Raw genomic sequence first — 27,722 nt, 5'->3', positions numbered from 1 at the left:
AGTTTGAATGCTAGTAGACCCGAGTCATCTGGTTTCTCCTGCCTCCTTAGCCTGCAGGTAAAAACAGGTTTCCTGAGCCCCAGGCAGTTGGTTTTTTTTCCTACAAGATTAGATTTTAGATGCTTTTTCTGGTAATCCTATCTCTATGTTTCAGCATGTGTGATGTTTTATTTTTTTATGTTTGGTTTTGTGCACATGTATAAAGTAGTGGACTGAACAGTCCCATTCCCATTCTGGACAGGCCTACCTTAATGTAGCTGCAGTTTTTCTTGACACCTTCTTAAACCTTTTCGCAAAAAAGCACAGATTCTCCTTAAAGCTTCTACATGCATGTAAGCTGTGTATTCATCCGCTGTAACGTAACCTCCCCCTTTTTGTCAAACAGCCATGGGGACTCCAAACCAGAACAGGCCCCTTTGTGCTAAGCACTCAAGTCAGGCTCTCCGAATCTAAAGAAACAAGGCATGCTAACAAAAGAGAATAACTCAAACATACAAACACAGAATTAAACAAAAGTGTGACTTGCTCTAAGTTACAACTGCCACTTGCTAGGTTTTAACTTCTGTAATTACATTTCCAAGCATTTGTACAAGTTTTTGTCACTTCTGGCTGCGCTTGTACCAAGTACCGCCAAGCTGACGGGCAGCCCCGCGGATGGCACCAGCAGCACACCCACTTCCACTGCCAGCGGCCCAGGGCTGGGAAGCCCAACGAGAGGCGAGCACATGGGCAACGCACCGCCTGAGATGACCTGCGTAAAGCCCTGTCTGATGCACACTGCCTCAGCAGCTCTGCTTATTCCTCTTAACACAAACGAGCCTCTCCCATTGTTTTAGGCAGACCTAAACTCTAAAGACCCAAGCAAACATTTTTCTTCCCTTCTGCATTTTTTCCCCACACAGGAGGGACAGAAAACACCTAGATTTCAGAAGTTGAATTTATAGAAAACTAAATATCCATACTCTGGCATCCCCTTGAATTCTAATAGACATATTAGGTGATAGGGAAGGCCAGTGTGTCTAGGAGCAAATCTTAAAAATGTTTTATTTTGGCACCTAGCCGTTTACTATAAATTCCTCCTATATTCTCATTTGTTAATCTTACAGTTCCAAACTCTTTACCTTAACCACCTCCTAGTACTCCTTTCAGTCCCTCTTTCAGCAGAAATCTGTAAGTGTTAAATACTTAATCTAAGTACATTCTCCATTTTTATAAGTACTTTATTTTAAACCACACAGAGATCAGGAACAATTCTTTCTGGGGGGGAATCATAGACAATGCCCAGCTTTTTTATGTAACACCAGAAATTTTATTTCTGAAGCAATCAAATCTTAAGCAAATATTCTGCTTCTTGTTCTAGGCAGTAATGTCTAGCATTCAAGACAAAGCTCATAGGACAAGGGGTTAGACTTTCAGGGATGAAAGATAATATATTAACTTCATTCTATTTTACACCTTATACAGCACAGGCTCGCTCCCCCCCACCCCTCCTTCCATTTTACAGTCCTATCATGTATAACCCTATTTCATCATTTACCATCTTTTTGACTGCTGATACCCACTAGGAACTTACCGTCTTTGTTGAAAGACGTAAAATGGTTGGGTGAACCGAACAGGAGAAGCAGAAAGATAAAGGTCGAGAAGCAGGGAGAAGGGCTGAAGAGGGGCTCAACATTTCAACCGTCTTGCTTGTTTTTAATGTCACACAAGCATGGATTACAAAGCCCACTCATGCATTGTCCATAAGGTTGAAGCTAATTGCATTTCATTAAAGTAGCAATTCATAGCAACAAACTGCAATCCATAGTAACAGCAGCTCTTAAAAAGGGAAACATTTGTTGTTTGATTTGCACACATCCGAACAGCACTTGTATTAGACCAGAATATGTGATCATTTAGAAAAATTGTAAAGATTAGTTCAAAGTTTTATTTCAGTACTTCCATTACGTAAAAAAATCAATTCCAAAACCCAATCTTCTCAGACCTTGCTCAGTGGCAAGGTCTTGGGCATTAAACTTTTTTTTTTTTAAATCTTACAGAGGACAAAGTACAGACCTGATCTGACTTCGACTGGTTTTCCTTTGTTCTTTTACTCTTTAAATCTTTCTTCAATACTCAATAGTGAAAAAAATAGTACCACTAGTCTTTAAAACAGATTTTACAAGTAATTTCCCTAAACAGAATCAAGATTTTTCAATTGTCAGACACAGATGAGTACTGCAGCCACTTGTGCTTGCAGAAACAGATCAGGATTGACTAATGCCACAATTAATTTTCCCTGTTCCTGTATTATATACCCAGAATAACGCAGCTTCTCAAAAGAGAACTTCTTATAACTCTAAGAAGACTGCAAATACTACAACCGAGGCCATAACTGCATTTACACATAACTTCCCCTCTCCCAGGAAATGAAAGCTTTTCCAAGGAACCAGACTTTTTGAGGACAGCAACTCGAATGGAGAAACACTGCAGTTTTTATTTCTACGCTTTACTTGAGGAAGTAACATGAAATACTGGCAAGTTATTTACTACACGCAAACAGTTCTACATCATGCCATTTTGGAGGAATTTAGGAAGTTGTGGTTAAAATATATTGTAAATTGCAGGGGATGCCACCTCTCAGTCCTGCAAAACTGATGAGCAATGTAATAGGTACTACAGAAGAACAGCTGTGACTAATCTAACTAACACTAATTAAGTGATCTTTGACCTACTAAGGTAGGTTAGCATAACATACGGCTTAATTATTCATACATTACTACTTGATATGAGTTGTACTGGACCTTGCTCCTATTGTCTGACAGCAGAAATGTAAGTGGAAGTTGTCCCTTTTTCCTACTCTAATTTCTACAGTTGACTATTCCATATCACAATTAACACACACAACACAAAGTCTGCGTAAGATAAGTCTGTTCTTGATATGTTACAGATTTAACAGATATTTGATTTGCTAAAATATGGTATGTGTTTTTTTCATTTGCATTTTATATTTATATCACTTCTTAACTTTGGTCAGCAGTGATACTGACCTATTGTCAGCCTGCCAGCAGACATGAAAAAAGAAGTTATTCTGGGAAAGCATGATATAATAGTGTATCTTATTCTGAATTTAAGTATTTATACTTACACATACTTAAGGTATATATATTTAAGCTATACTAGGAACAAATAAGTTTTGCAGGTAAAGTTTACAGTTGCACTAGAACCCTTACATGATTCACTTTAAAGTGAACAGCAAAACACTGGTCTGCAACATTTTCAAATTTCAAGTCTCCAACATTTACCTTTGCCTTTACTGGGCTCATAGTCACAACTTCACCTTTCTGAATTCAAGAAGCTGAAGTTCATCTCACACTGAACAAGACAACATTTTCTGGCATTATATACTAAGGTGAATGAAGGAATTCACACACGTAAAACTAAACTATCCCATAGGTTGCTACTACTCACATGCCTTTCTGAGCCAACCTCACGCTGCAGATACAATACAGTTCTTATCCAGACTACATAGATTGCCAGACAAAATCCTTCTCCTTTTGAAGAAGTAAATAAATTTAGGCCAGCCATACTCTCTCAACTTCTCTCTCTCTCTCTCAAAGACTCTGAGAAAGACGCAACACAAATTAGAGGGCATACTAGGCCCTGGAGATTTTTTATCATTACTGCATGATGGTTTACCACTTATTATTATATGCCAATACCATATACCAGCACAAGTATGCTGGAATACATAAAGATTTGGCACAATGACAGTCCTTCCCAAAAGTATGCTATAATTTAAGTTAGCAACAAAGCATTAGGAAATGAATGATACATGAACTAATGAGACTAAACGAGGACAAGGCAATGATAATAACTGGATGCTTTTGTCTAGGCGAGTGGTGTAGGCAATATAGCTTACTTACCGCCTAGTCTTGATAGGTAGCATTCTGTAAGGCTCCTGGCAAGATTTGCCACAAAAGGAAACATGGAGAAAAGAATGACAACCAATGGCAAAAAAAACATCCTCAAAAACAACATTCATGCAGCAGCACATCTCTTTTTGAAAGAACTGAATGGCGGATGTAGAGTTTGGAATCTACAGCCACAATACAGTAGCAGTACTAAGAACTACACTGCGGAAGGATTCAAAAGCACAAACCAGCACATACACACAGGTGGAACAATCTAGTTGGTACACATGGTACTTATTTTAGCAACTACATTTTCTACTAGGTTTGAGGAAAAAATGGCTTAAGAGGAAGATTACAGCAGTAAAGATAAAGGATGAAGTATCTGGATAACTGAAATACAGATAGAAGAAAAGGGACAGATCAGGTCAGACCATCTCAACTCCATTCAACTGCTGAATGTAATTTATCAATCTTCTCCACTTTACAGCTGTCACTAATCTTGGAGCAGTGTTTGATACGGCTAATACATATGAACACCTCAGATTTTAACACTCTACCTAGCAAAATCAGACAATCCATACAGCAGGAATGCATTCTAAATACAATCTTCAGTGTAAGGCTAACGCTCAGTTTCAGCATACCTACCACCCTCAAACTAATAGTGGCACTGCTCTTGTCAAATCCTGCAGATCAACATCAGGAGACCTGCAACAAAAACACTTCATGGGGACAACCCAGGTAAACCCTGCATGAAGGTTTACCGCTTATTATTCTATGTCAGTATCATATACCAGCACAAGTGTGCTGGAACATATAAAGATTTGGCACAATCTTAAAGGCACAATGACAGTCCTTTCCAAAAGTATGCTATAATTTATTAGCAACAAAGCATTAGGAAATGAATGATACATGAACTAATGAGACTAAAGGTGGACGTAAACCACATTACAGATTTCAGGGGTAGGGAGATGACTTTGGACAAGTTCTAGCCTACTCTATCAACTCAATACTAGCGCTTAGAGTATACTAAATGTACTTCAAAACTACACTTGACCTCCATCTACATTTGAAGATGTGTTCCAAACTGAATGTAATCTAGTGTGTGCTCCTCAACAAAGGGAAAGCAATCAGGAGGTTCTCTTTAAAAGCACACTCTTCATCTGAAGAATCTGAAGTAGATTCTCCCAGAATATCTGCTTGGCCTTGTCTTTCTTACAAACACCATTACCGTAGGCTAAGTGTGAAAATCTTGCATTACAGTACCAATAATATTCCCAGCTCATCACTTTCAAGCCCTTCTATATAGCTTTTCACCTTTTTACAGTGTTATTTCACTAACCTCAGCAGAGATACTTGAAAAAGACCATCCTTCCCTATGAGTTTGATAAAAGAGTAACTCTACTTGGGATCTCGCTTCTATTCTTATGGAAGCAACAAAACGTAGCAAATTCCGTAAAGGGTTATGCTACTGATCACTCGTGTGTTACATGACAAAGTTACTTAACTTCACAAAGCTCTAAAGATATCACGTACATGTAAGGAGTTAGGTAAAATAACACTGGATTGTTGCCTAACTGCAGGTATGTTATTACTTAAGTCTATTGGGTAAGCCCATTTCACCATCAAGATTTAGCACTGGGATAAGATTATAGCAACCACACAACATCTAACTGTACCACCGTAACACAGCAGGTCTTCTGTATATGATCAGCAATCTACATCCACAAAGACACTGAAATCATCAAAGGATTGAGTCAGGAGCACATCCTTGATCTGCCGCACGTTGTGGTAGCCAGGTGCTTCACAGAGGGCTGGCAAACAGACAGGAGCACACATGTACCTGTACAACACCCTCACGGGCACGAGAAGCAGCTACAAGCTCTTCATAAGGGCTGTCAGCGTACCCTACTGCCACACGGCCGTGTTTGAGCAACAACTCGGCTCCACTACTTGCCTGTGCAGACAGCACGCACCTAAAAAGTCAGCTGCTCGTCACTGTTAGTCCACTGAGGGGAAAATGGAACAAACGAGGAGAATTTGAGCAACGAGGCGGCGGCGCTTGGATGCGCGGCCAAACCTAGAGGATGGGGAGCTCCGGAGCCTCCCTGCGGACCTCTCTCCCCGGGAGGAGGCCGGCAGCTGCCCCGGCTCGGGCCTCCGGGCCGAGGCCGGCCCCGGCCCCTGCCCCGGCTCCGGCTCCGTCCCCCCGGGGCCGCCCCCCACCCTCCCTGGCCCGGCTCGGCCCGGCCCGCTCACCCGTGCTGGGCGGCCGCCCGCCGCTTGTTGAGCAGGCAGAGCAGCGCGCAGGCGGCGGCCGTGGTGGCGCCGGCGATGGCGGAATGGCGCACGGTGAGGTACTTGCTGTAGGCGGCCATGGCGCGAGTGCAGGCGCGGAGCCCCGCCGAGCCGAGCCCAGCCGTGCCGAGGCGAGCGTGCGCTGGGAATGCCGGGACGAGGGGCGGGCCGCGGGCGGGTCGTGCAATGGGAGCGACGGCGAACGGATCCGTCCTCAGGCCCCGGCGGAGCGCCGGCCGCGGGCAGCGGGTGAAAGGCAAGGGGGAGGTTCCCCGGCCGCAGCCTCGCCCCGCCACCGGAGGCCGGGCCTCCTGAGGGGCCTCCCGGGGTCCCGGCCGCGCCCCTGGGTCGGGAGCCTGGGCCTGCGCTGTGGCCCCCCCGCCAGGCACGGGGTGGGCTCTGCCCGCCTGTGGAGGCAACACGAAATAAACCTTCCCGAGAGCTTTCTCGTGTGAGTTTTGCCCTGCTGTTTTTTAGGGCCATGCGAGCAGCTGCCAGGGTTAACGTTGAGAGGGCGGAACAAGCCGTCAGCTGTGTGAGTACGGGCAAACAATCCCTGACACCGTCAGTCGGAGCCACACCAGGTGCGGCCGTGCCAGCCAGCCCCTACAAAACCAGTTAGACTCGCGCAGTGCTTTTTCCCTCAGAGTCGATAACAGTTTGACACGTTGAGTTATCCCAACAAAACACCCATGCCAGCAGAACCGTGTTTAGATTAGATCATCCCCTCTGGGGACATAGCCCTCAAAAAGACACCTGATACTGCGATGAAGTGTCGGTACCTCATGCAGGTTCGGGTCGATCTTACGTTTAGAGCCTGTACTGGTGCAATGGTTGATGCTGGAATGACAATTACTCTGGTCAACCTTTTAAATGCAGAACACAATGCAGTTAAAATCAAGGTATCTGCTTTTAGTCTGAGAAAAGCTTTTCATAAAGGCTTTTAAAAATATTTAAATGCTTTTGAATGTTGCATTTTTGTCATTGTAGTATCAGATTGTGTGCATAGGTCAGTCCATTTCTCAAATATTCATATTTCTTTCAAATATGTATGCCAGGAGTAGCAGGGCTGAAGCTGCAGTTGGTTGAGAAATAATCTGTTTCTTCATAGTGAATCACCACATATACTTTTCTTTCTCATTCTCTCTCCACATCCTTGGTATCATCAGGCATTTGGGGGCAAGTTTATTTTTTGGAGCCAAAACTGGATTCTCAAAACATCAAATTGTTCACATTTTCTACAGCACTGGAGTCAGGGCTGTTTAATCTAGTTTTATGGCATTAATTTGTTGTGTAACCTCAAATTGGTAATCTCTCTGTTTTAAAGCATCATTTGTGTTTTAAGGGAAAAATCATAAACTATTGAAGTTGTTTTCTGATCCTAAGGAAAATATACAGCAGAATCAGAAAACATTAATAAGTCTATTGCATATCAAGATTTTGCTGTATATGTTGCTCAAAGTTGGAGGTCCTGTCATGTTTTCTTAAGCCTTGGATACTTTGGCAGGAGGTAAGTGTAAGAACCTAAAGAGAGGTCGTTTCCTCATCACATCAAATTTCTTATATTCATATCACTATGGAAATGAAAGTCTACAAATTTTCGGGTTTTCTGAATCTTACAGTTTTGCGGCTACTTTTCATCTCTCTATGTGTGCTGAGATCAAAAGCAGAGTGGTATCATGACCCGTTTCTTTACAAATCCTCTTCTCTCCATAACCTGAGGTTAGTTGCACCTTTCCACAGAACTAGCAATCTAATATAGTCCAACTTTATTTACATTCAACGTCCATCTATTTGGGCCATGCTGACCTTTGTTGTTTGCTTGTCTGTGTGACTTGTGTTCTGCTATGTTTATCTTCTTCAGCGTCCTTATTTCACTTTTTAAGGCTGCCCAATACCATGTCCTATTACATATTTTTCTTCTAACTTGTCTTTAAATAATTTTACATATACGTATCATCTTTTTTAAGAAACTTGTACCGTGCATCCAGTCCTCTACTGTTTCTTCTACTTTCTGTCTCCACTTTTCAGTGTTGCTTTTTGCTACTTTGTGTAACTAGCTTTCTTAGTTATTCCTAATGTAACTGTGCACTTAGTGTAAAACATGAGGTTTTCATTGATCCATTATTTCATCGACTTACAGCTACACTCATGGATAAGCATATCCTTGATAAAATCACTCACACTGATCAAATGCTTTTGTGACAGAAATTCCTTCTTTGTTCTGCAGTTTGAGATCTTCTGCATTTCAATACTTACACATTGCAGCCACTTTCTGTTCTTGGCATTCTTGGTAGAAGGCAACTGTGAGAGTTTTCCAAGGTAGCAAGTAACAACAACATTAATTAAAATGTATTTCAAATATAAAAGCTAGAGGTGGACAGGTAGCTTGGAAGAAAGCAAAGCAAACAGTACCAGGACTGTCATCTGTATTAATGATGGCACATACAGTTTCTTAGAAGAAGGAAGAACAAATTGATAACTGTGCTTTTGATATGGTCCACGGTATGGTTCAACTTCTCATTGGCTGCGTAAGAACATTCATAGAAAGAAAGCTATTTACACTTAAAATATCACTATGGATGACTGAAGTCTGTAGGAAGAAAAAAGCTTATTTACTATTAAAGCCTAAAACCCAGTAAAGGAAATAGGGAGACCTCATAACAGCAAGTGTTAGGCTGTGGTCCTGTGTCTGAAGTGTCAAGCAGCACTATCCATGTAAACACTTCCCAGCCAAGCTGGCTGCTTTTTTCTGCACAGGATGACACATTCTCAGTTATGCTGGTTTGTGAGACCAGCTTATGAAGTAACTCAGAAAATTAACACCGTGAGACAGAAGAGAGTCAGGGAGTTGATCCAGGTTAAAATACAAGAGCTTTTGACAAGCTTTGCAGTGCAACCCCACTAATACTTGAGTGGGCAAAACATAATGTGTTGTGCTTCAATTTCACAATAAGTGAAATGTCTGTGTAATAAATAGTAGTAAAAAAAATTACTAAACAGTTCAGACTCTCAAATTGTGTCCTCTGTCAATACTGATTTTAGCCTGTTGAATTTTAGGAAGCGTCTCTAAGACAGGAACATAAGAAACTTGTACAGAGTGTTTTATCCCACTAATAATTATGTGAATACCTTTTTTCTTTTTAATGTAGTCTGGGTTAACAAATAAGATGCTCTGATTTGGTTTCTCTCAGAACAGGAAGAACCTGTATTATTTGCTGTTGGCACTTGGCGTACAACAACCAACTACATTCTGAGAGCAACATATCTAATAATTAAATGAAAATCATGCTGTTTATTGTCAGTCCAATGTAACATTAATATTAGGGAGAGCAATTTACAAGTGTTGTGAAAGGTGTCAGAAGAATTAGATTAATTTATGTAAGTTGAAGTAAGCTGTAAGATGCAAACTGTACGGTACACGTAAGTTAAGTTTGAAAGTAGTTTGTATAGTGCTGGTCTCCATTCTGTAGACCTGTACTTGCTTGATTTTCTAAGCCCATATAAATTCAGTAAGATTGTTCACTTGTTTGATGTTGAGTACTGCAATATTTGAAAACTCAGTAACTAGCAGAGCAAGAAGGACAGTTCCAGGGATTGTCGCGTTGTCTTCTGTCAAATATGTGTTCTCTCTTACATATATCCAGCCATTCTTAACTTATAGTTTTAGAATTTGGCATGGGTTGCAGGGAAATTAATGATTACTCCATTTGTGCAGGCACCGACATTAAATGATAAGGTTTTGTCAGTTCTACTGAAGTAACATGCCACAGTATTAATTTCTTGCTTGATTTTTAACGGAAGAAAAACACCTCTGAAGCTAAGCTACATTTAATTAAGTATCAGTGTATGTATGTGTGTGGTGAGTGGAGTATTCCAATGACAAGCTCATCAATACAGCTAATACCAACCAAATGGAATCGTTATATGTTTAGTTACAGCTTGAAACTCCAGTGTGGGTGAAGTAATGTGGATATGCTATCAGCCACTCAAAAATCAAGCCTCCACCTCCGTGAAATATATGCTGATTATACCATGAGTTTGATCTGTGGTTTGAGTAGGGCCTCAGTTTTTGGCTTGAAGAATAATCCCATTGATCTGAATGCTGGAGGAAGACCAAGTAAGGGATGAAATGAATACAAGTAAGATGAGGCAAAATTGAGACCGGAAAAAAAATAAAGGGCTTGACAAGAAATTGGTGAAGAAGGTCTACAGAAACTGGAGTGTCTTAGCAAGACAGTATGTAGGACAGGCAACTGAGACACCTTGGTCAGGAAGCCAGTGGAAGAAGGGTTTAGAGACCAGTTGAGCAAGGAGATTAGAGGGGCTGAACAATGATTCTGGTATTGGGAAGGAATCAAATGGTTGAGCAAGACCACACTGGATGTGTGTTGCAAAACAGAAGGATGACACTGAGCTAGTGAGGTAAACAGAAAGGAGGGATTTAGAACTAACTGACTGGAGGGGAAAAAGGTTGAAAGAAGGTACTTACATTTGATGAGCTACGATATGGAACTGTCTAGACCTAGGAACCTGTGGTACCTGAGCTAGCAATTTATGGTGGAGGAGATGTGGGTCACTTCCAGGATCCAGGATATTCTGTGAGTCTATGAGTGTAGGAGAAACACTTGATAGAAATTTGCATTTTCTCATTTTAAGAACAGCATGAGATATATCAGAGATACATTTATAGAAGCATTCTGTGCTACCAAGTAGTTGCAGTTAAGCGGAGCTTGCTCTAAACATAGTAATTCTTAAAGTACTTAGCATTTAATAATATATTTTTAAATTTTGCATAGTATTTGGATGGTGTTCATTAAAGTCTAGAGCTAGATACTGATTACAAGTGAATTCAATATTACAAATGAATACTAAATAACTGTCTATTCACCAAATGAAGCAGCAATAGCATGGCAAATATGAATGACCAATGATTTGTCAATGACAGGAAAATAGCGAATTCAATGGAACTGCACAGAAAGTACAAAAATGGTGGATCTTTGAATTTGATTGAGGAGACCAACAGAGACTTCAGTGGTGGTTAAAGATCATAAAATTGTGAAAAATTGGACTGGAAGGTACCTTTAGGACCATCCGGATTGACTTCAGCAAAGATGGTATAGAAAGAGAGAAATGAAAAAGGCCAGGGAAATAAGGTTATTAACATGGAAACCCTCTTAGTTGAATGGGACAGGCAGGAAGAAATATGTTCTTAATATATTGTGGAACAGGTAATAAAATGTGTAATTTAGTGAGGAAAAATCAGAAATGTGAAAGAAGTATGCTTTTCTTAAATAAGTATGGGATCAAAAACAGTAGATGCAGAAAGTGGATCTGTAAGCAATGTGAAGGAAATAGTAAAGTGTTAAATATAAAGCTGCTGTCCATGAAGACACGTAGAAAGAGTGCTGGTGTTCTTTAAAAAAGGGACATGACTACTGCATGTTACTACTATTACATATTGCTACCAACATGTGCTACTAATAGTGTTTATTACTTATGTATATTATATATTGGTACTAGTAGTAGTTCTGTGATGATACTGGTATTATATTTAATGACAAATGACTAGGATAAGTCATTTAGATTACTAGTGCCCAAGACGATGCTTGCAGTTAAGCATGTTTTCACTTGTTCAGTGTGCAGAGATACTGCTTACACAGCTTTCTAGTATAGCTCGTGTCCACAGGAAATTAAAATTTGAAACTGAATTCCTCAGGGAATATAATGTAGAAAACTGTCGAAATGCATTACCCTTCAGGACTTTTGCCCTCATACTATATAGGCCAGTGCTTTACATGTTTTAGAAAAAAATGGTGAAAGTCTCATCAGATATGTAAATATACACATGTGGATGTATACAAATGCACTTTTTCCTTTATTGGTACAGAAAAAAAATCATCTTTCATACAAAAAAATAAACAGTGAAGTTTTATCCCATTCCAGCAGAAGGAAAAAAAAATCATATTACTCTTCCGCCTTAAGGCATAAAGTTGTATGTCTAACCAACGTGAGAAAATTCTCTGTTCCTTCCTACGTAGGGCTACACCCTAAGCCACAGCTGAAAGCTCATCCTACCTGTCTGCCAGCTAGGGCAGAGTTTATAGGGTAGGGCAGGATTCTTTGCTCCAGCTCAGCAAGACTGAACCCACACAGTCCATTTTAATGCCGAATATATAAATAGAAAATACACAGTTTAACTATTAAGTAAATCATCATCCAAATTACATCATTACAAGTCAAATGTCATTGCCCTCTTATCTGGAGATGAGAGTGAGCTTTTACCACAAGTAAAGGCAAGTTTGCGTGTTATTATCCCAGATTTGTTAATGCACTACCCTACACACCCTATTTGATCTCACACTAACTTGTTGGGAATAGCATAAACAGGCAGCAAAAATAAGCAATACTATGTATGGACCAAACCTTTGCTTAGTTAACATAGACAACTATTAAAAAGAAACGAACTTAATCCTCTTAGTTCTTTTTCTGAACTTAGTTGTGCCGTACATTTGTCCTTGGGGAACACCTGTCCCCTCCCTAATCTTTAAGCGTATTAGATTTTCCAGATCTGAAATTGTAAATCAGGCTTGACTCATGTGACTGCCTGAGTAAATTTAGAAGCAGAACAGTTACGTTGTCCTGGTTGTATTGAAATACCTTTCAATACAAAAAGCCCTACAGTCCTGGGAAGAGAAAGATGAATGAAAATGTTAAAAGCAGGCAAAAGATCAAGACACAAGTTCTGAGGATCCCTTGTAAGCACGTTTTGCAGAGGTTACTTCAGACACCATTTAAATTGCTGTTTCTCAGATGGATGTTCAATGGGCTTATCTGTGCCACTGTACATTAAAGCAATAGTTCTACTTACTGGTGGACCTTTACTTCTTCAGAAACATACATCTTTATTTTTTCCTTCTCATTAAGGAAAATTGGAAGCTTCTGTTAGTAACAGAAATAAGGCTTTGGTAGCAGTGTAGCACAACCACTGCCTGTTCTCTCTCCTCTGCTGGGAGGACAGTATCTGGAAAAGATTGAATGCCTGAATAAAGTAGGATTTTATAGAAAGTGGAGCACTGTGACTTCTGCCTTGGATAAAGAAGGGAAACAAGTTAATAAATGAAATCTCAGAAGAACAAGAAAGGTTAAAACAAGCAATAAAGGTCTAGGGAAAGAGGAAACAAAAGTGGGGAGGGTTCCTACAAACATAGTTTAAATTTAACAGACATTCCCTAGAAATTCCAGAGATGGATAATAGGACCTCCCAATCACAATAGCAAGCCATAGATGCCACGTTTATTCAGTTGTGGTTACATAAGCAGTACTTCACTGGTTCTATAAAATTTAATTCATCTTTTCAAACTTTTGGATAATAATCTAAACTTGAAGGTTCTTCTCCAAACGTTCTAGATTTGTCATCTTCCTTTTGAATGCAAAGTGCAATCCCACAATGAGCACAGCATTAACATTTTAGGGATACTGTCGCTTGTGCTCTCAGAATTTGCAAGAGAACTAGTAGGAAATAGAAGTTGAACAAGTGTGAGAATAAGGGTTAAAATGCTCTAAAGTTTGCTTTAAATCTACAGAGTTTCCTCCAAGAGCATGAAATATTTTGACTAACACCCAACCTAAACACAGCAACTCAGGATTTCTTCCCAGATGCTAATTAATAAAAATTGAGTTCTGAAAAAGAACTCAAAGATTGGATACATGGTAGTGAATTCTTGGGTTTGGGAAGTCAAACTAGCTCTTCAAAGACTTGCTTTGACTGTAGTTTTTGTTTGTTTGCTTTCTCAAGGTAGTAGTAATGCAAATGAGAACTCAGATGTAGCACAAAACTCTTAGTCAACCTCTGCCATAGAAACAGAAAATTCTTCTATGCTTGTGACTATTCACTCAGTTCCCTTTCTGGTATAGATATCTTACTTAACTACATTCCTAACTTTTGAAGATTGCATTCAGCATCTTCCTAGCAGCTCTAATAAATTAATGTGTCCAACCAGTCTTTGGGAACACCTGATCCACCACAGGTAAAGCTGGGCTGACAGCTTGTGGAAGACTCAGTAACATTTCCCAAAGGACAGTTTGTTCAAAATTAACACTGGAGAGCGCGGTGCTATACATGACACCATCCTGTGTGGCTCTGTGTTTCTTCCCAGAGGCTTTCTAGTCAATTAAAGGCTAAAATAAAAATACTACAAAAATCTAATAGCTTTCTTCTAGGCTGGATTCACCATTCAAAAATCATCCAGTACCTTATCATTATCACTTTTAACCAATTTCCTGCCTATATTATAATCCACTATAAAAATTACCAGCTTTGCAAGCTTGATAAAAAAATCTGAGCATCACATAATGTGTTCTATTAACATTCACTTGGACAGTGTATGTAACACTGCTTTTGTCTAGAAAATCCATTTATTTTCTGGGGAAAAAAAGTCCAATACACTCTTGCTACTTTGACATCTGGTTATTCACCACTTCACTGTTATTGTACACAACTTGGGTCAAATTCAGGGACCTATGAGACATGAATCCCGTTTTACAGTTACTGTATTCCCTGCTCTCCCATAGTGCCACCCTGACTTTATACTCATTTGAAATATTTCCCATGGAACTGATCCAACAGCCTTTGGATTCTGGTTTGTTGCAGAATTTGGAGATGAAGATGTTGAGCCCATACAATTTGATTTTTTTTTTTTCCTTCTTCAAACACATACCCTATTGCTGTATTCTTCTCTCTGTTAATCATACTAGCCTTGTGTGAGGAGTGTATTTAAACCCATTTTAGGATCGTAGAGAAAGCTCCCCCCTTCAAAGCACTTTGCTATGGATAATCTGAACCTTGGCTAGAGTACCCAGTATCATAGCCTGAGACAGACACGAAACGTAAACTCTAAGCTATCCTCTGTCCACTGCTGTTAGAGATCGTGGCCGCTCGCTGCTGAGAAGTCACAGCCAGATCACAGCAGCTAGGAGTCGTGCAGTTATCGAGCGTGCCACGGGATGGCGCCATTAGGTTGGCTTTGTAGATCACTCAGAGGTCACTTACATTTAACTTTATGAAAAAGCAACGCTAAAGGAAACAATACACGCAAATATTATACACTTAATGGAGGGCAATATCTGCATTTGCTGTAATCTTGACAGGTAATTTACATCCTAAAGCTAGGTTAGTTATTTTCTCGGTCTGTATTTATTTCCTCTTCATCCCCAGATCTCATGCACATATTAGAGGTAGCTCTGTGGACCAACAACAGTGAAAGTGAACATCTGCACGCTAAGGGCTTATTGCTGTTGAAACACAGTAGACTTCTTTGCCATCATAACTTCGATTTTATAGTTTTTGTAAAACAGTGCAGAAATAATATGAATAGTGTAACTACTAAGCTAGTAGTCTACAGATCTCTTCATTTTCCTTTAATTTACCAATGCTCTATTTAAACAGCATATTCCTTCTGCGGTCATTATAGCTAAACCAGTCTAAGTCACTGTTGGTCTACTTTGGGTAGTGTTTTAGTACTTCAGGGACTAGCAAAGAGGTATACTTGTAAGACCACCTGAGAAACAGGTATGATATTCCATTTCTGTGGTATGCTGAGATTTTTATACACAAAAAGTGTTCCTAAGAATTCCTACATAACTGAAATAGTTGATGTAAATATTCAGGGAGTGATCTGTAAAATAAAACTAAAGTGACTGAGATTGTCAAATGCTTTTTGTTGTTGGTCACAGACCTTAACCTTCTGGGGTTAACAAAGTGATACCATTAATTTCACTCTACCAGGAGCCCTGCAGTTATTGAAGGCCCCTCTGTTATTTCAGATTCATTTTGAAATTAATTACATGAACTGACAAGACTACCAGCATCTCTGAACATGGCTCAAAGTACAGACTTGTTGATACGGAATAAATACAACATATGATAACTATATGCAGTTTTCAGAAAGTAATATCTGTTTCTTTAATAATAGGAATTCAAAGCTCTAGTTTTTGTAAATTTTCAGTCTAATTTAGATTAACACTTGGGGTTAAGTCAGGATGGCACTGGTGAAACAGATGCCGTTCTTTTTTTCATTCCCCTCTGTACTTGTCTTACAAGTATGCAATTCTTTAATTTTGTTGACAAAAGTCTTAATTTAAGCCATTATTCTACTCGAGATTTATCAATCAGTAAACATGAGTAAAAATAGTACTGTTAATGTTCTCACTCCATTACTTACCATCCCAGTTACAGTAGTGCACGTTTTTACTCTTTTCAGAATCATGTTTACCACAATTTTCAAGTCTTATATGCCTTCTGGTCTCTCTTACTGTATTTTCATTTCTGCTGTGGACATATGAAAAAAGAGCCATTGCTGCTCTATGTTGAAACTTATTTTGGCTATCTAGCCAATGCTTCGCAAGCATGTTGTAGGGGAACTTCTGCTGCCTCACCAGAACTGTCAAAACGTTTTCTAGGAAGCAACTGTTTTCAGTTATATTCTTAAGACTACCTGTAACAATAAGGACATTTACCTCTGCTCGGAACAAAGTCAGGCAACATGAGTGGGGTGTTAGCTTATAAAATGCCTCAGAAATGGTGATAGGAATAGGACAAATACATAACAGTAACAAATTACTTCTCTGAGTTTGCATACTTAAATATTTTATTTTCCTAGTTTAATTGCTTAGTTGATTGTTTGGAAAAAAGTATAAACTTGCTGGTATGTTACTGATCTGTCTTGTGTTGATCACGGGACTCCTCTTGTTATTCTGTGCGAGTTATATCAGTAGCTACAGAAACATGGAATTGTGATCCAGACTACTAGTTGATAATATTCTGGGACAAGAATTATTTTGTCTTAATCTGCCTGAACAGCTTTGCAAAATTCCATTGCCTTATAGAATAATATTGCACGCCTGATCAGGAATCGTAACTGAAGTTTTCCTCTTTCATCACAAGTGAAAGCAAACCAGCAGCATTCCCTTCTCCATACAGGTCTTTCATTGTAAAGGAAGCAATTAAAACTTGCACTCATAACCACAACTTATTACAATAAACAATTCTTCTTTCATATATCTGTTCTAAGCCTTTAGTGAGGAATTGTTTGATGACACTTCTAGACTCAAATTTTTATAGTCACAATTCCATCCAGGAAACTTCGAAATCTTCAGATGCAAATGAACACATGAAACTGGTTATAACCATGGGACTGGGTGCATAACCCACTTTCATCAGAAAGGTCGTGGTGCCTTACTCGATAAGAGTTATATTAACTGTCAGGAATTCAGGTAGTGGCCTCCAGGTGAAGACAATTAGGCTATCCTACCAGATCTGGAATGTGTTGGGAGCAATCCACTGACTACTTAAAAGGAAGGAAGGAAGGAAGGAAGGAATGTGTCCTGCTTTTCCTTGTTAGGGCTTGCTGCCACCCTAGGGATAAAAGAATTGGTTATTTTCCTCTTGAAGAAAAAAAAAAAAAGGTTTTATGTTCCACCTAAAGCAGGTGATCTGAACAGCTTAACCCTTTCCTGCTTTGTATGATATATTCAACAGTAGTCTTTTTTTTAAAAAAAATATATTTGTAGGAGTACAAAGCAGGAAAATTCTGATTTAACGTACCACCTACCTGTAAGTTTCTCTGTCCCTGCTGGAGGCTACAGGGAATCAGTGCTTCCCACTGGGAGGGGCAGGAATCTGCTTTGCATCCCCAGTGCACAGACAGTCACATAAGTCCAGAGCAGTAGCAGATTCTCCCATATTTGGTAACACTGCTACACACTGAAAATTGAAAACAGAACTTCACAAAAGGAAGAAAAAGTTATCAACGGAATTTTAACTAAAGCCTTGTGTATTCTGGCACCATGCTAAGCCACACAGAGCATACAAAATGTGCTATAACACATTTGGGCAATGTCCTCAAAAGGTCATTTTGATGTGCAGGGTCACGTGCTGTTATTTCAGTGACACTGATGGAGACCCCAATTCCTGCAACTTGTTCTGGCAGAGTCTGTCCTCACAGATCAGGTTTTGTGGCAGAAACTAGATTCAGAAACTCAGGCTGAATTTCAGTACAAAGCCATGATTCTCAAATGTCAAAACAAAAAACAAACCACCAGCACAAAATAAATAAATAAAATACCCAAGTCTAGTTTTTAAAGCTGTGGAACTCCCTGCTACAGAATTTTGGGGTTGCGAAGAGTTTACATGGTTTCAAGAGAGAACTGTGCAAGTTAACAGAGGAGGAATTCACTGAAAAATACTAAATATACAGAAATAATGCCTGGCTTAGGAAGTCTCTTAGCTGCAAATGGCTGGAAGCTCAGGGAAGCTGTTATACATTCCTGTCCAGTGCTTATCTTCCTTAGGCATCCATTCATGAGTGTTATGAGAAACAGGATCTTACCCAGCCTGCTTGTTCTTATGTTCTTCTTTTGAAGCATTACCTCTCTCCAGAGTTCTTTCTACATACATTTTACATTCACGTTACATTTTTATTCTTGAGAACTCCTTACTTGAGAGGCAAGGTACCAGAGATGATAAAAGGAGATACTAGTGAGACTAACCCATACCCCAGTAAGTTTCCTGCACTGAGTCTTTTTAGGTGCCACGCTTGGATTTTGGCAAGTTATGTGAAGAACCTGCTCTATAACAAGGGTGCCTTTCACTATTACTTACTTCCTACACTGTGATAAGCTACATTTAAAAATGTAGTACACCAGCTTTTTAAGTGTAAGGAAAAAATATTGACATCAATTATTAGTCTCCCTTCGAGACACTAACTGTATATATTTATATTCTGAGTGTACTTATATATGTCTGAAGACAAGATAGCTGTTGCTGACACACCACACAAGACCATAAAGAGTCAGTGCATATTTCTTCCTTTTATTTCCTTTCTAACTTCTCTTCAAGTCTGAAGATTTTTTGTTTCTCTGTCTGATTTTGAACACTGTTATCAATTTTCCACGTATCTTCCACCTTTGAAGTCTTTTCATATTATCTTTGAGGATTTTCTCATGGATTTCTGGCTTCCAGCCCTTGCAGCAGCATTCCCTGACATACCTTTTGATGTTTTTGTAAGTCACTGACATACAGCTTTTACCTGCCAACAGACTTCAAAGCCTGCAAGGTTTGGCAGTCAAGCCTGTCTCAGAGCTTTTTTCTGGTTGGAAGAAGTTATTGAAATTAAGTGGCAAATCCTCCGTCAGCACTGGAGTCACATTCCTACCCTAGAGAAGATTGCCAGCGTTGCTTTCTTGACTATATGCTGCTTCATGGCTAAACCTTGATTTGGTGGCTGGGGAGGATGGTCTCCAAAAGAACTCCACAAAATGGTATCAGGGTGGCAAGGAAGAAACCAGCCTTAGTTTGTGGCCTGCCCTCAGTAAAGACCTCTGGCTCTAGGAGAACAGAATTTTCTTCTCCATAGGCTTGGACCTACTCAGACGTCTCTTCCAGAGCAGCTACCAGCAGTGTCCACCAAAGCAAAAGGTCTCCATCTACAGTCCCAAGGGGAGGTGCTAAGGTATTGGGCTACCATACCAAGGTGAGAGAAAACTAGTACAAACCTCAGCCCTCATGTCTGCCCTGAGAGTTCCCTTGTGGTTCCCGAGATACCTCCTATATTTTTCATGGAAATAGGTTCCTGGTTTTCAAATAGCTGCTTTTAACCAAGCAGCTTCTCTCAGTTCCTAAAGAAATGTGTGTTCATTTTTGGGAGGGGGAAACTCTGCCACTTGGAAGCTAGTTTATGTTCTCTGCTATCCCTCAGGTTTTATGGTCCCCTCAAGAAGGGACTGACAGAACCTGCCACTGAACCTCAATGTTCAACAGCAGCCCTTGTCATGTAGGCCTGACGTGGCAAAGTCTCCTGACGGAGGCACCCCATCATACATGGGGACCACCACCTTTCTGAGCCATGGGGCAAGCTGGGGTACTCGTGGTGACTCTCATGCATTCCTAGCAAAACAATTTGATTCACAATGGAAAGCTGGGGGGGGGGGGGCTCTCTGGTCAGAGTGTGTTCTGCTACAGCTCAGTGACATCAGTGGCACTTCTGTTTACTGGATTTGCAAGCCTGTCAATGTAGATTTCCCATTGATGCTGTTAGCAAGCACAATTCCATAAAGCTAATGTGCCAATGAGCCAGTAATGACTTGGACATAAACATAAACATGTCCATGACTTGGACATAAACAACTAGAGTTTTGGTTATTTTCATTCAGTATTGTGATTTTCTTTTTATACTGAGTTATGTATTATTCAGATATCTCATTAGGGATGCAGATTTATAAGATAATATTTGATTAAACCAAGCTCTTTCTTAATAGCTATCCAATAAATGGCAGCCAGTTATGGCTTCTATCAGAATAAAAGTGTTAAAATACAGTGGTTTTCAGTGTAGCTAATTGTACTCTGTATTCTTATGCCATATATATAACCAAAAGTACCGGAGCTTTACATATTTCCTTTGTTGACCTTTAACCAATAAATATCATGCTGGATTCTTTTATCTAGGCAAGATGGCAGTAGTAGATCAGTCATATTACCTTATCACGTACGCCTTCTGTGATCAGTATGGTACTTTAAAATACATACTGCTCTATTAGAGAAGTATTTTCTAATATACATGTATAAAATAATGGTCCCAATTTTGTGCATATTGTTCAGTAAGGAGTTTCTCAAAGAGCAGAAAACCTGTTTTTCATTGCACAGTAGAATGTTAAATAATAGTAAATAACATGTCATTTAAACAAAGGCCACAGCGCAGCTCACACATGTTATTCAAATCCTATATTACAACAGCATCTACTGTCTTACAGCTATTGAGATTCATGGTTACTATTTAAAGCAACAACAGGAAACAAAACAACAGTCAAACCACTGCTGATGTTCGGTTAGCAACTTTTGGGCCAAGTCCAGTGAGAGAGTGATGGGCTGTAACACTCAGTGTCCCAGCCTGTGGCCTGCAAAGAATTACATACTGGTACCTACACTCCCTGTATTGTGCCCAAGAAGAATTAGAAGCCTCATTAAACAACAGCTGAACAACCTGTGCCTTGAGAAAAGAGCCATAAAGTTCAGCAGAAAAACACCTTCAGAAGGTTTAGGTGCTGCATGTAGCCTGCAGGGAAGTTCACAGCTGAGGTCCACAAACATTTACAACAATTTCATCAAAAATGGACTGGAGTTCACTATTCTTACTGTACCAGGAATTAGAACACTCAAGGATATTTAAGAGATGTTTATTAACTTGCTTACCCTTAGATCACCCATACCTACATCTTTTCAACTTACATTTATTTGTAGCAGATCTGTTCACATGGACAAGTCTTGCAACTGCATGTCATGTGTTTTTGTACCCTCTATTCATAATTGTATTACTTAATTGAAGATCCAATACTTTGGATTAAAGGAAGGAAATACTGATAGGTGGAAAAGCTCAGTACCTGGCCCCAGGATATAGAATGTTGATAATGTAAAACAGAAATGTTAGAGTAGCTAATCCTCTCCCCAAAGCTTTGTCTGAAGTTCATATTCATGACTGAGACATTCATAATTATCATTAACAGAAGCAAACAGACTTTTTAGATGAGCAATATCATTGACAACTTATGTAAAGTGCTCAGCAGGACTAAGAGCAGAGCTCTCTCCCGAGTCTCGCCTCTGTTAGTAATCTGGACCCTACTTACATACACAATTGGTCTTAGCAAATTCAGATTAACATCCCGAGGCAAGAGAGACGGGCAATAGCATTGTACTTTCAAAAACCTATGAACACATTGTGATCACTTTAACAACTTCATTAAACAATATCATAGCCTCTAGCATGTGTACTCATCAGTGTTCAATGAAGTAGGATAACATTTAAAGACCTAAATTAATGCAGGTGACTAAGACTACTGCATCACAAAGCAGACTGTTACTTGATTTGGTAAGAAGACATTAGAAAGAACTCACCTGAGACTTCAAGCTATAAATTCCAGAATGAAAAATGCTGAATGAGCTCCTTATATGAAAAAAATACTTCCTTTAGTAAAATGCAACCAGCATATGGAATTCAGGAAAATCTTCAGATCTGCCATACATTATAGCTGGATTATTTTTTGTAGCATCATTAATATTACGGTCAGATGTTGCCTCTAGTTATAAAACTAAATTATCAGATAGATCTACTCTAGCATAGAGATTCACTGTTTATGAGCTATGGTAAGGATAAAATATACCTTGCTCTGTAATGATGAGAATAGCCTATATTCTCCAGTCCTTTTCTGAAGTATCAGATGCTGGGCTTTAGTCATGCACAGCAGAACACAGTTCACCGCCTTCCCCACTGCCTCCACCCCCATATCCGAGCTGTCCCCCAGCCACAGTTTCAGGCTGTGATACAATGGCACACACAGTCACCATACTTCAAGTTTGCCACAAATAGGTCGATTGTCCCTACTAGCCAATATCCACCAGCTTATTCTTCCATACTGCTCGTTAAACAAGGTTCAACTGTATTCTTACAAGCATACTTATACTAACATACATTGTTACGAGGTCACTAAATGCAGTAGTATAAGACATTTTTTTTGCCTGCCTGCATAACTACAAGAGGCTAGGAATAGTTTTCGTTTAACTACTCTTTTTTTTTTTTTCCTTCTTCTCCTAAGGTAGACAGAAGAAAAAAAAAAAAGCAACACATCCCTATATCTGAAACGTATGTTGGCATGAACAGTGAATATGAGAGTTTCTTCCTGCACAAACCCTACAGTGGCTGAGGTACCAACAGTGCTGGTCCTTAGCGAGTCTCTCTTATGCTTGTCTATGCTCCGGCATAAAAATACGATCCCTCGCAGCAAAACAGCATATGCTTGCAAAAAAAGACTACAAGGCTAGCCCAGGAAACTAATCCACAATGAGAAAAAAAGTATTTCAGCTTCACCTAAAACCGGTTGAGAAACTGCAACTCTCTACACCATCACAAATTGTTATGCTTACATTCACCAGCACAGACGCAAGACGTATTTTCTTTCTTGACAAAATGATTCTAGTTGACTACAAGACCTTGAACCATACAGGGTTATTTTAAACCGGATCATTTTATCAGGCCTGGTAGGACAATTACACCAGAATATCAGAGGTGGGAGAAGGAAGGAGAAGGCAAAAATATAGCTCTGAAAGTACTAACCTCTTAATCACATCATGCGTTTGATTGTTGTTTAAGGATCTTACCTGGTTTCCTAATGTGAAATATACCATTCTCTCTTGCAAAGAAGTACTTTTAATTTACCTCTGAAAGCTTGCTTTAAGCCTTGTTACACAGCATTTTTCTTACATCTCCTTTTTCTCTAGCAACATTTAAGAAACTGTAGAGGATTTGGGGTTTTGTTTGCCACATTTGAAATCACTTACTGTTGTGTAAGGAGTTATGCAAATGGAGGAAAAAAAACCATATTTCTAGCCATATATACTTTTCGGTTGTTTTCATCTGATTTATCAAACACTTAAGCTACTGAAAACTTTCAGGAGCGTACAAAGGAATTCTTGCTTTGCTGTTGAGAGCAGTGATGGTCAGTGGTTTCAGGGTGATCCTAGCATGCTCCAGAGCAGTGAAAAACAGCCCAGGGGTGCCAGGAGTCCCCACAACACCCTGCCAGGCACCTGCTAGCATCCTGGGCAGTATCAGAAGCCACCTAACACAGTCTCTGTATCTCTTAATCTACTTCAAACTCTGAATTCAAAACACAAGGCCAGCAGAAGCTCCCCCACAAGACAAACCCTAACACCAGCAGCTTGCGGTACTGCCTCTTGCTTGCTGTACTGCCTCTTTCTCAGCCAGCAGGCAATAACCCTGCAACCCAGAGCATATCAAGCCAAGAGCCTGACTAAGAGCATTTAGCAAGATACTACCTACAAGCAGTTCCCAGCCAAACCCCTGCTCTCTCCTACTCCTTAATTGTTGGGCTTTGTCTCCCTTAAATCCAGCTGGTACCAGTACAGCAGGTGGGGCTAAGGGAGGAGGGTGGTTAGCTTCAGGCCTCCTGGCTCTGTGAGCAGTAGGTCGCTGTGCCATAATTAGAGTTGGTTAATAGCATGTTTGGCAAGCCAGGAAGGTTCTGGAAGTAGTTTCCTTCATGCAGTCTTTCCTTTTGTTCCTCACCACCCACTGTCCTTGACAATTGCTAGTTAAGGTGGAAGTTTTTAAGACATGGCTTGTTAAAAGTTAGGAAATGGGGTGCTGCCCATGCCAGCAGCGATCTTTTTCCCCTGGAGGATTAGCAAATTGAGCTGTCCTGTGTCCAGCTGCAACTCCTCCATCACACTTCCAGCCTTGCATCATTTTTGAGGAATAGCTTACGACAGTATGCAGATCATCCTGAGCAGGGCAGGATGTCGTACAAAAAGAGGAAAGACCAGGGAAAGAGTTTGAAATTAGGCCAACTGATATAAGCGAAAAGAAAAGCCCACCAGTTTAGGGGCATTGGGTTTGAGATAGAGGCAGTGAAAGGTCAAAACTATATGAAGCTGAGAAGAACTGCTCTACATTAAACCATATATATATCAACTAGGCTATCTGAGAGAGAAAAGTCAGTAATTGTGAAAAAGGAGAGCTTAGTGGAGAAGAGGACTATTCGCAGGGGATGAGGTGATTGAGTGATTATCTCCTGTGAAAAAGACTGAGGCCTCATTCATCACGTTAAGAAGTATGGAGGGATTATCTTGGAGGTGAATTATAATCAGCCCTTAAACCAAATATGTGTTTTTTAATACCTGCTAGAGCTGTGACTTTCACTTCCTGTACTCATCTTTTGAAGTGTTCTGTGGTCTGCCTTGACGACCAGGACTGCGCAGGGAGGGACGGCACGATCCCTCGGTGCGAGGCCTGTGTCTGCAGGTGATGGGGGTTTCTGTTCCCCATCAGTTGGCTCTGCGAGTTCATTCCAGTGCACAGTGGCTGCCTAAGTTTCACCCACATAGTTTCCCTGAGGGCATTTGGTGCACTGCTTGAAATATGCTTCATTCGAGGAAGTGCATGTGGATCTGGGTATCTCAAGGGGTTCTCAGGTAGGCGGTGTTTATTACAGTTGAAGTGGAGATGTCGTGAGAGGAAAAAACACTTTTCCAAGCCAGCAGTAGGTGTAATGGAGGAGGAACAATTTTCTGAGTTTTCTCGTTGTTGGGTAGGATGATTTTGTACAAAGAATTTTCAGTTTTCTGTTCTAGCTGTTCTTCTTTGACTGTTTGTTAAATCTTATAACGTAGCTATGGATAAGATCTTATTTTACCAAAAATGTCACATTATTCCCTTTAACAGTAGCTAAGTCCTGAACTGTTTTCTGATACACAAATGATATTGGTCTTTTGCAGGAGCTTGTATGTAAGAAATGATCCTTGGAAAGAAATGGTTTATGGAAATGCTTCTTCAGAGCAGAATTCTCTCTTTGCTGGAATGTAAACAGAATGTGGAATCTTCTTCCAACACAGCTCCGTAAGTCATTTGTTTAATCTTATTTGCAGTGTTGCTTAGTGTGTGGTAGAAGGGGGGTTACAATACTAACAAATACCCAGCTCTGTATTGAACTCTTATTGCTCATATTAACTTATATACTAATTATGTCTTCCAGCTAATCTAGAATATTTGGCTCTTCAGCAGATAAATTGAAGAACAGAGCTAGTATTTTGAAACACATTTATTAACAAATACCACTTTCACAGTTTTAGTTACATTAATGGTGCTACATGGAAACATATCTTCTTTCTAGCTTCTTTCTTGCTTTCATCAGGGAGGCTTTTCCTTGATTTCAAATGGACTTTTTTTTTGTGAACAAAGTACTATTCAATGCTGAGAAGGGAGAAACAGGCACTTGGAGTTTACTCCATAGATTGTTTTCTCATAAAAGAGATGTGCTGTGGCTATTATTTCACCGTATGCACATGCGCTATACGGGGAAAAATCTGTTTAAAAAAAAAATGCACAGGTGGCTCTTAATGAGTTAGAGTTCAGTGCCTGCTCAGAGGAAAATTCAGCATTTTTGATGAAACTAAATTCAGTTTTGGGGTCTCTTCCTGGAGAATACATTGTTGAGGTACTATGCTATCTTTATTGCCCTGCTGTTCACTATTTGCCTAATAACTGATTGTTCATTGTTCTTGTTCATTCTAAGTAAACTATGACATTGGATGATGTGCAGAAAAAAGAGGGGACTTTAAATAACTTTCATGTGTTCAACTTCTGTTGCTTTCTTGAAGCCTGCATTAGTGATGCTGTAGGTTATATTTGGCTAGAAAGGACCTTGGCCCTGTAGAGTAACAAGAGATGACAAAAACATAGCAGCTGTCAGACTTTAATCCTCCTTTCAGTTTACCTGTTGCAGCAAAAATTGCACGCTAGGATGTAGACCTGGCCTTTTATGCAAGCCATATTTTCTTGAAGGTGTATCTGTTACTTCTATGTATCTTTCATGTCGTATTTTCTAGGGCAATTTAGGAGACAATCAACACTGTACAGTTTCTGATATGACTGGGGCTGTTTTGTGCTAGTTTTGATTCAGGGGGAATGCAGAGAATTATGTATTCAATTTGGCAGCCAAACTGAAATCGGGGAGGAAAAAAAGCTCTGAACAACTGAAATGGAAAAGCACTTTGGTGAATAAAACCCCAAACTTCACTTAACATTCACGTAACATGGCAGATGTGGGGTCAAATCATTTTTTCTCCCACAGTGTAGAACTCTTTCATGTTTTAAATCATGTGCCGGCAATAAAATATTTCAGAAGCATAAAAGCATTTAATCTTAGGATTTCTAACTTCCATCACTTTCAGTTTCACTTCTGATTTTTTTCTGCAAATAAATGGTTCACCAAATAAATTGATGAATTCTAATATAGACGCATGTTAGTCTATGGGGGGACCAAAATAAGAGAAAAGACTAATGCACAGAGTGGCGAGGCATGAAGAAATGTACGTCTGCTTCAGAAACAGCAAAAGGACTAGAGCGGGATATGTACTCAGGCCAGCAGAGCTTATTCTTCCTTGCATTTTCTAAAATGTGCCTGGAAATGGTATAATTATAGTAAAATAAAATGCCTTATCTTTTCAAGAAGTGCAACAAAGACAGAGAGTCTGCTGTAGCTGCTATATGCTTTTCTGAAAGGTTTGGGAAACCGAATGGTATCCATTGCTTTATAGCCTATCAATTGATAAGTATAGGTGGAATTTCTTATTTATCTTTTTATTGCTATCATACACTTATCTAACAGTTTCAATGACTTTTCCCAAAATAAACCTTTAATACTTTTCCTGATTATGTGATTGCTGATTGTACCGTTTAACGCACATTCCGCATGATAGTTCCTTGCTTTCACATTAAATTAGTTTACAATTGTTTGTCCTGGCCTGATTTTGACATCTGCTGGATCAATTACCTGAATCATCAAAATCTTTTTGAAGCTCAGGGCATTGTTTTCTGTGTTTGTTTTTCTCCACACTTGGAAGACTTGAAGAATTTATGACCACTTACTTAATTTCTAAATTTACACCACATTTTATTTAGTGGTGGG

The 27,722-nt window shown here is 39.7% G+C and overlaps 2 protein-coding genes across 2 annotated transcripts in view; one reads left to right on the top strand and one right to left on the bottom strand.

The window, feature by feature from the left end:
* The window catches only part of ABCD3 (ATP binding cassette subfamily D member 3), a 31,168-nt gene extending 24,537 nt beyond the window's left edge, over positions 1–6,631 (bottom strand). Inside the window, exon 1 of the mRNA XM_083847508.1 lies at positions 6,150–6,631. Within this exon, the coding sequence (XP_083703634.1) occupies positions 6,150–6,268 (119 nt within the window). The 5' untranslated portion in view covers positions 6,269–6,631. The remainder of the gene's footprint in view (positions 1–6,149) is intronic.
* Positions 6,632–25,530: 18,899 nt separating this feature from the next.
* ARHGAP29 (Rho GTPase activating protein 29) overlaps positions 25,531–27,722 on the top strand; it is a 59,524-nt gene continuing 57,332 nt past the window's right edge. The window contains exon 1 of the mRNA XM_083847413.1: positions 25,531–25,651. The gene's annotated coding sequence lies outside the window, so the exon portion shown is untranslated. The remainder of the gene's footprint in view (positions 25,652–27,722) is intronic.

This window comes from Anser anser (assembly GCF_964211835.1).
Source record: "Anser anser genome assembly, chromosome: 8".
In the NCBI taxonomy this organism is placed as follows: Eukaryota; Metazoa; Chordata; class Aves; order Anseriformes; family Anatidae; genus Anser; species Anser anser.
The sequence above is the reverse complement of the archived record's forward strand: the minus strand, read 5'-3'. Positions and strand labels throughout refer to the sequence as shown.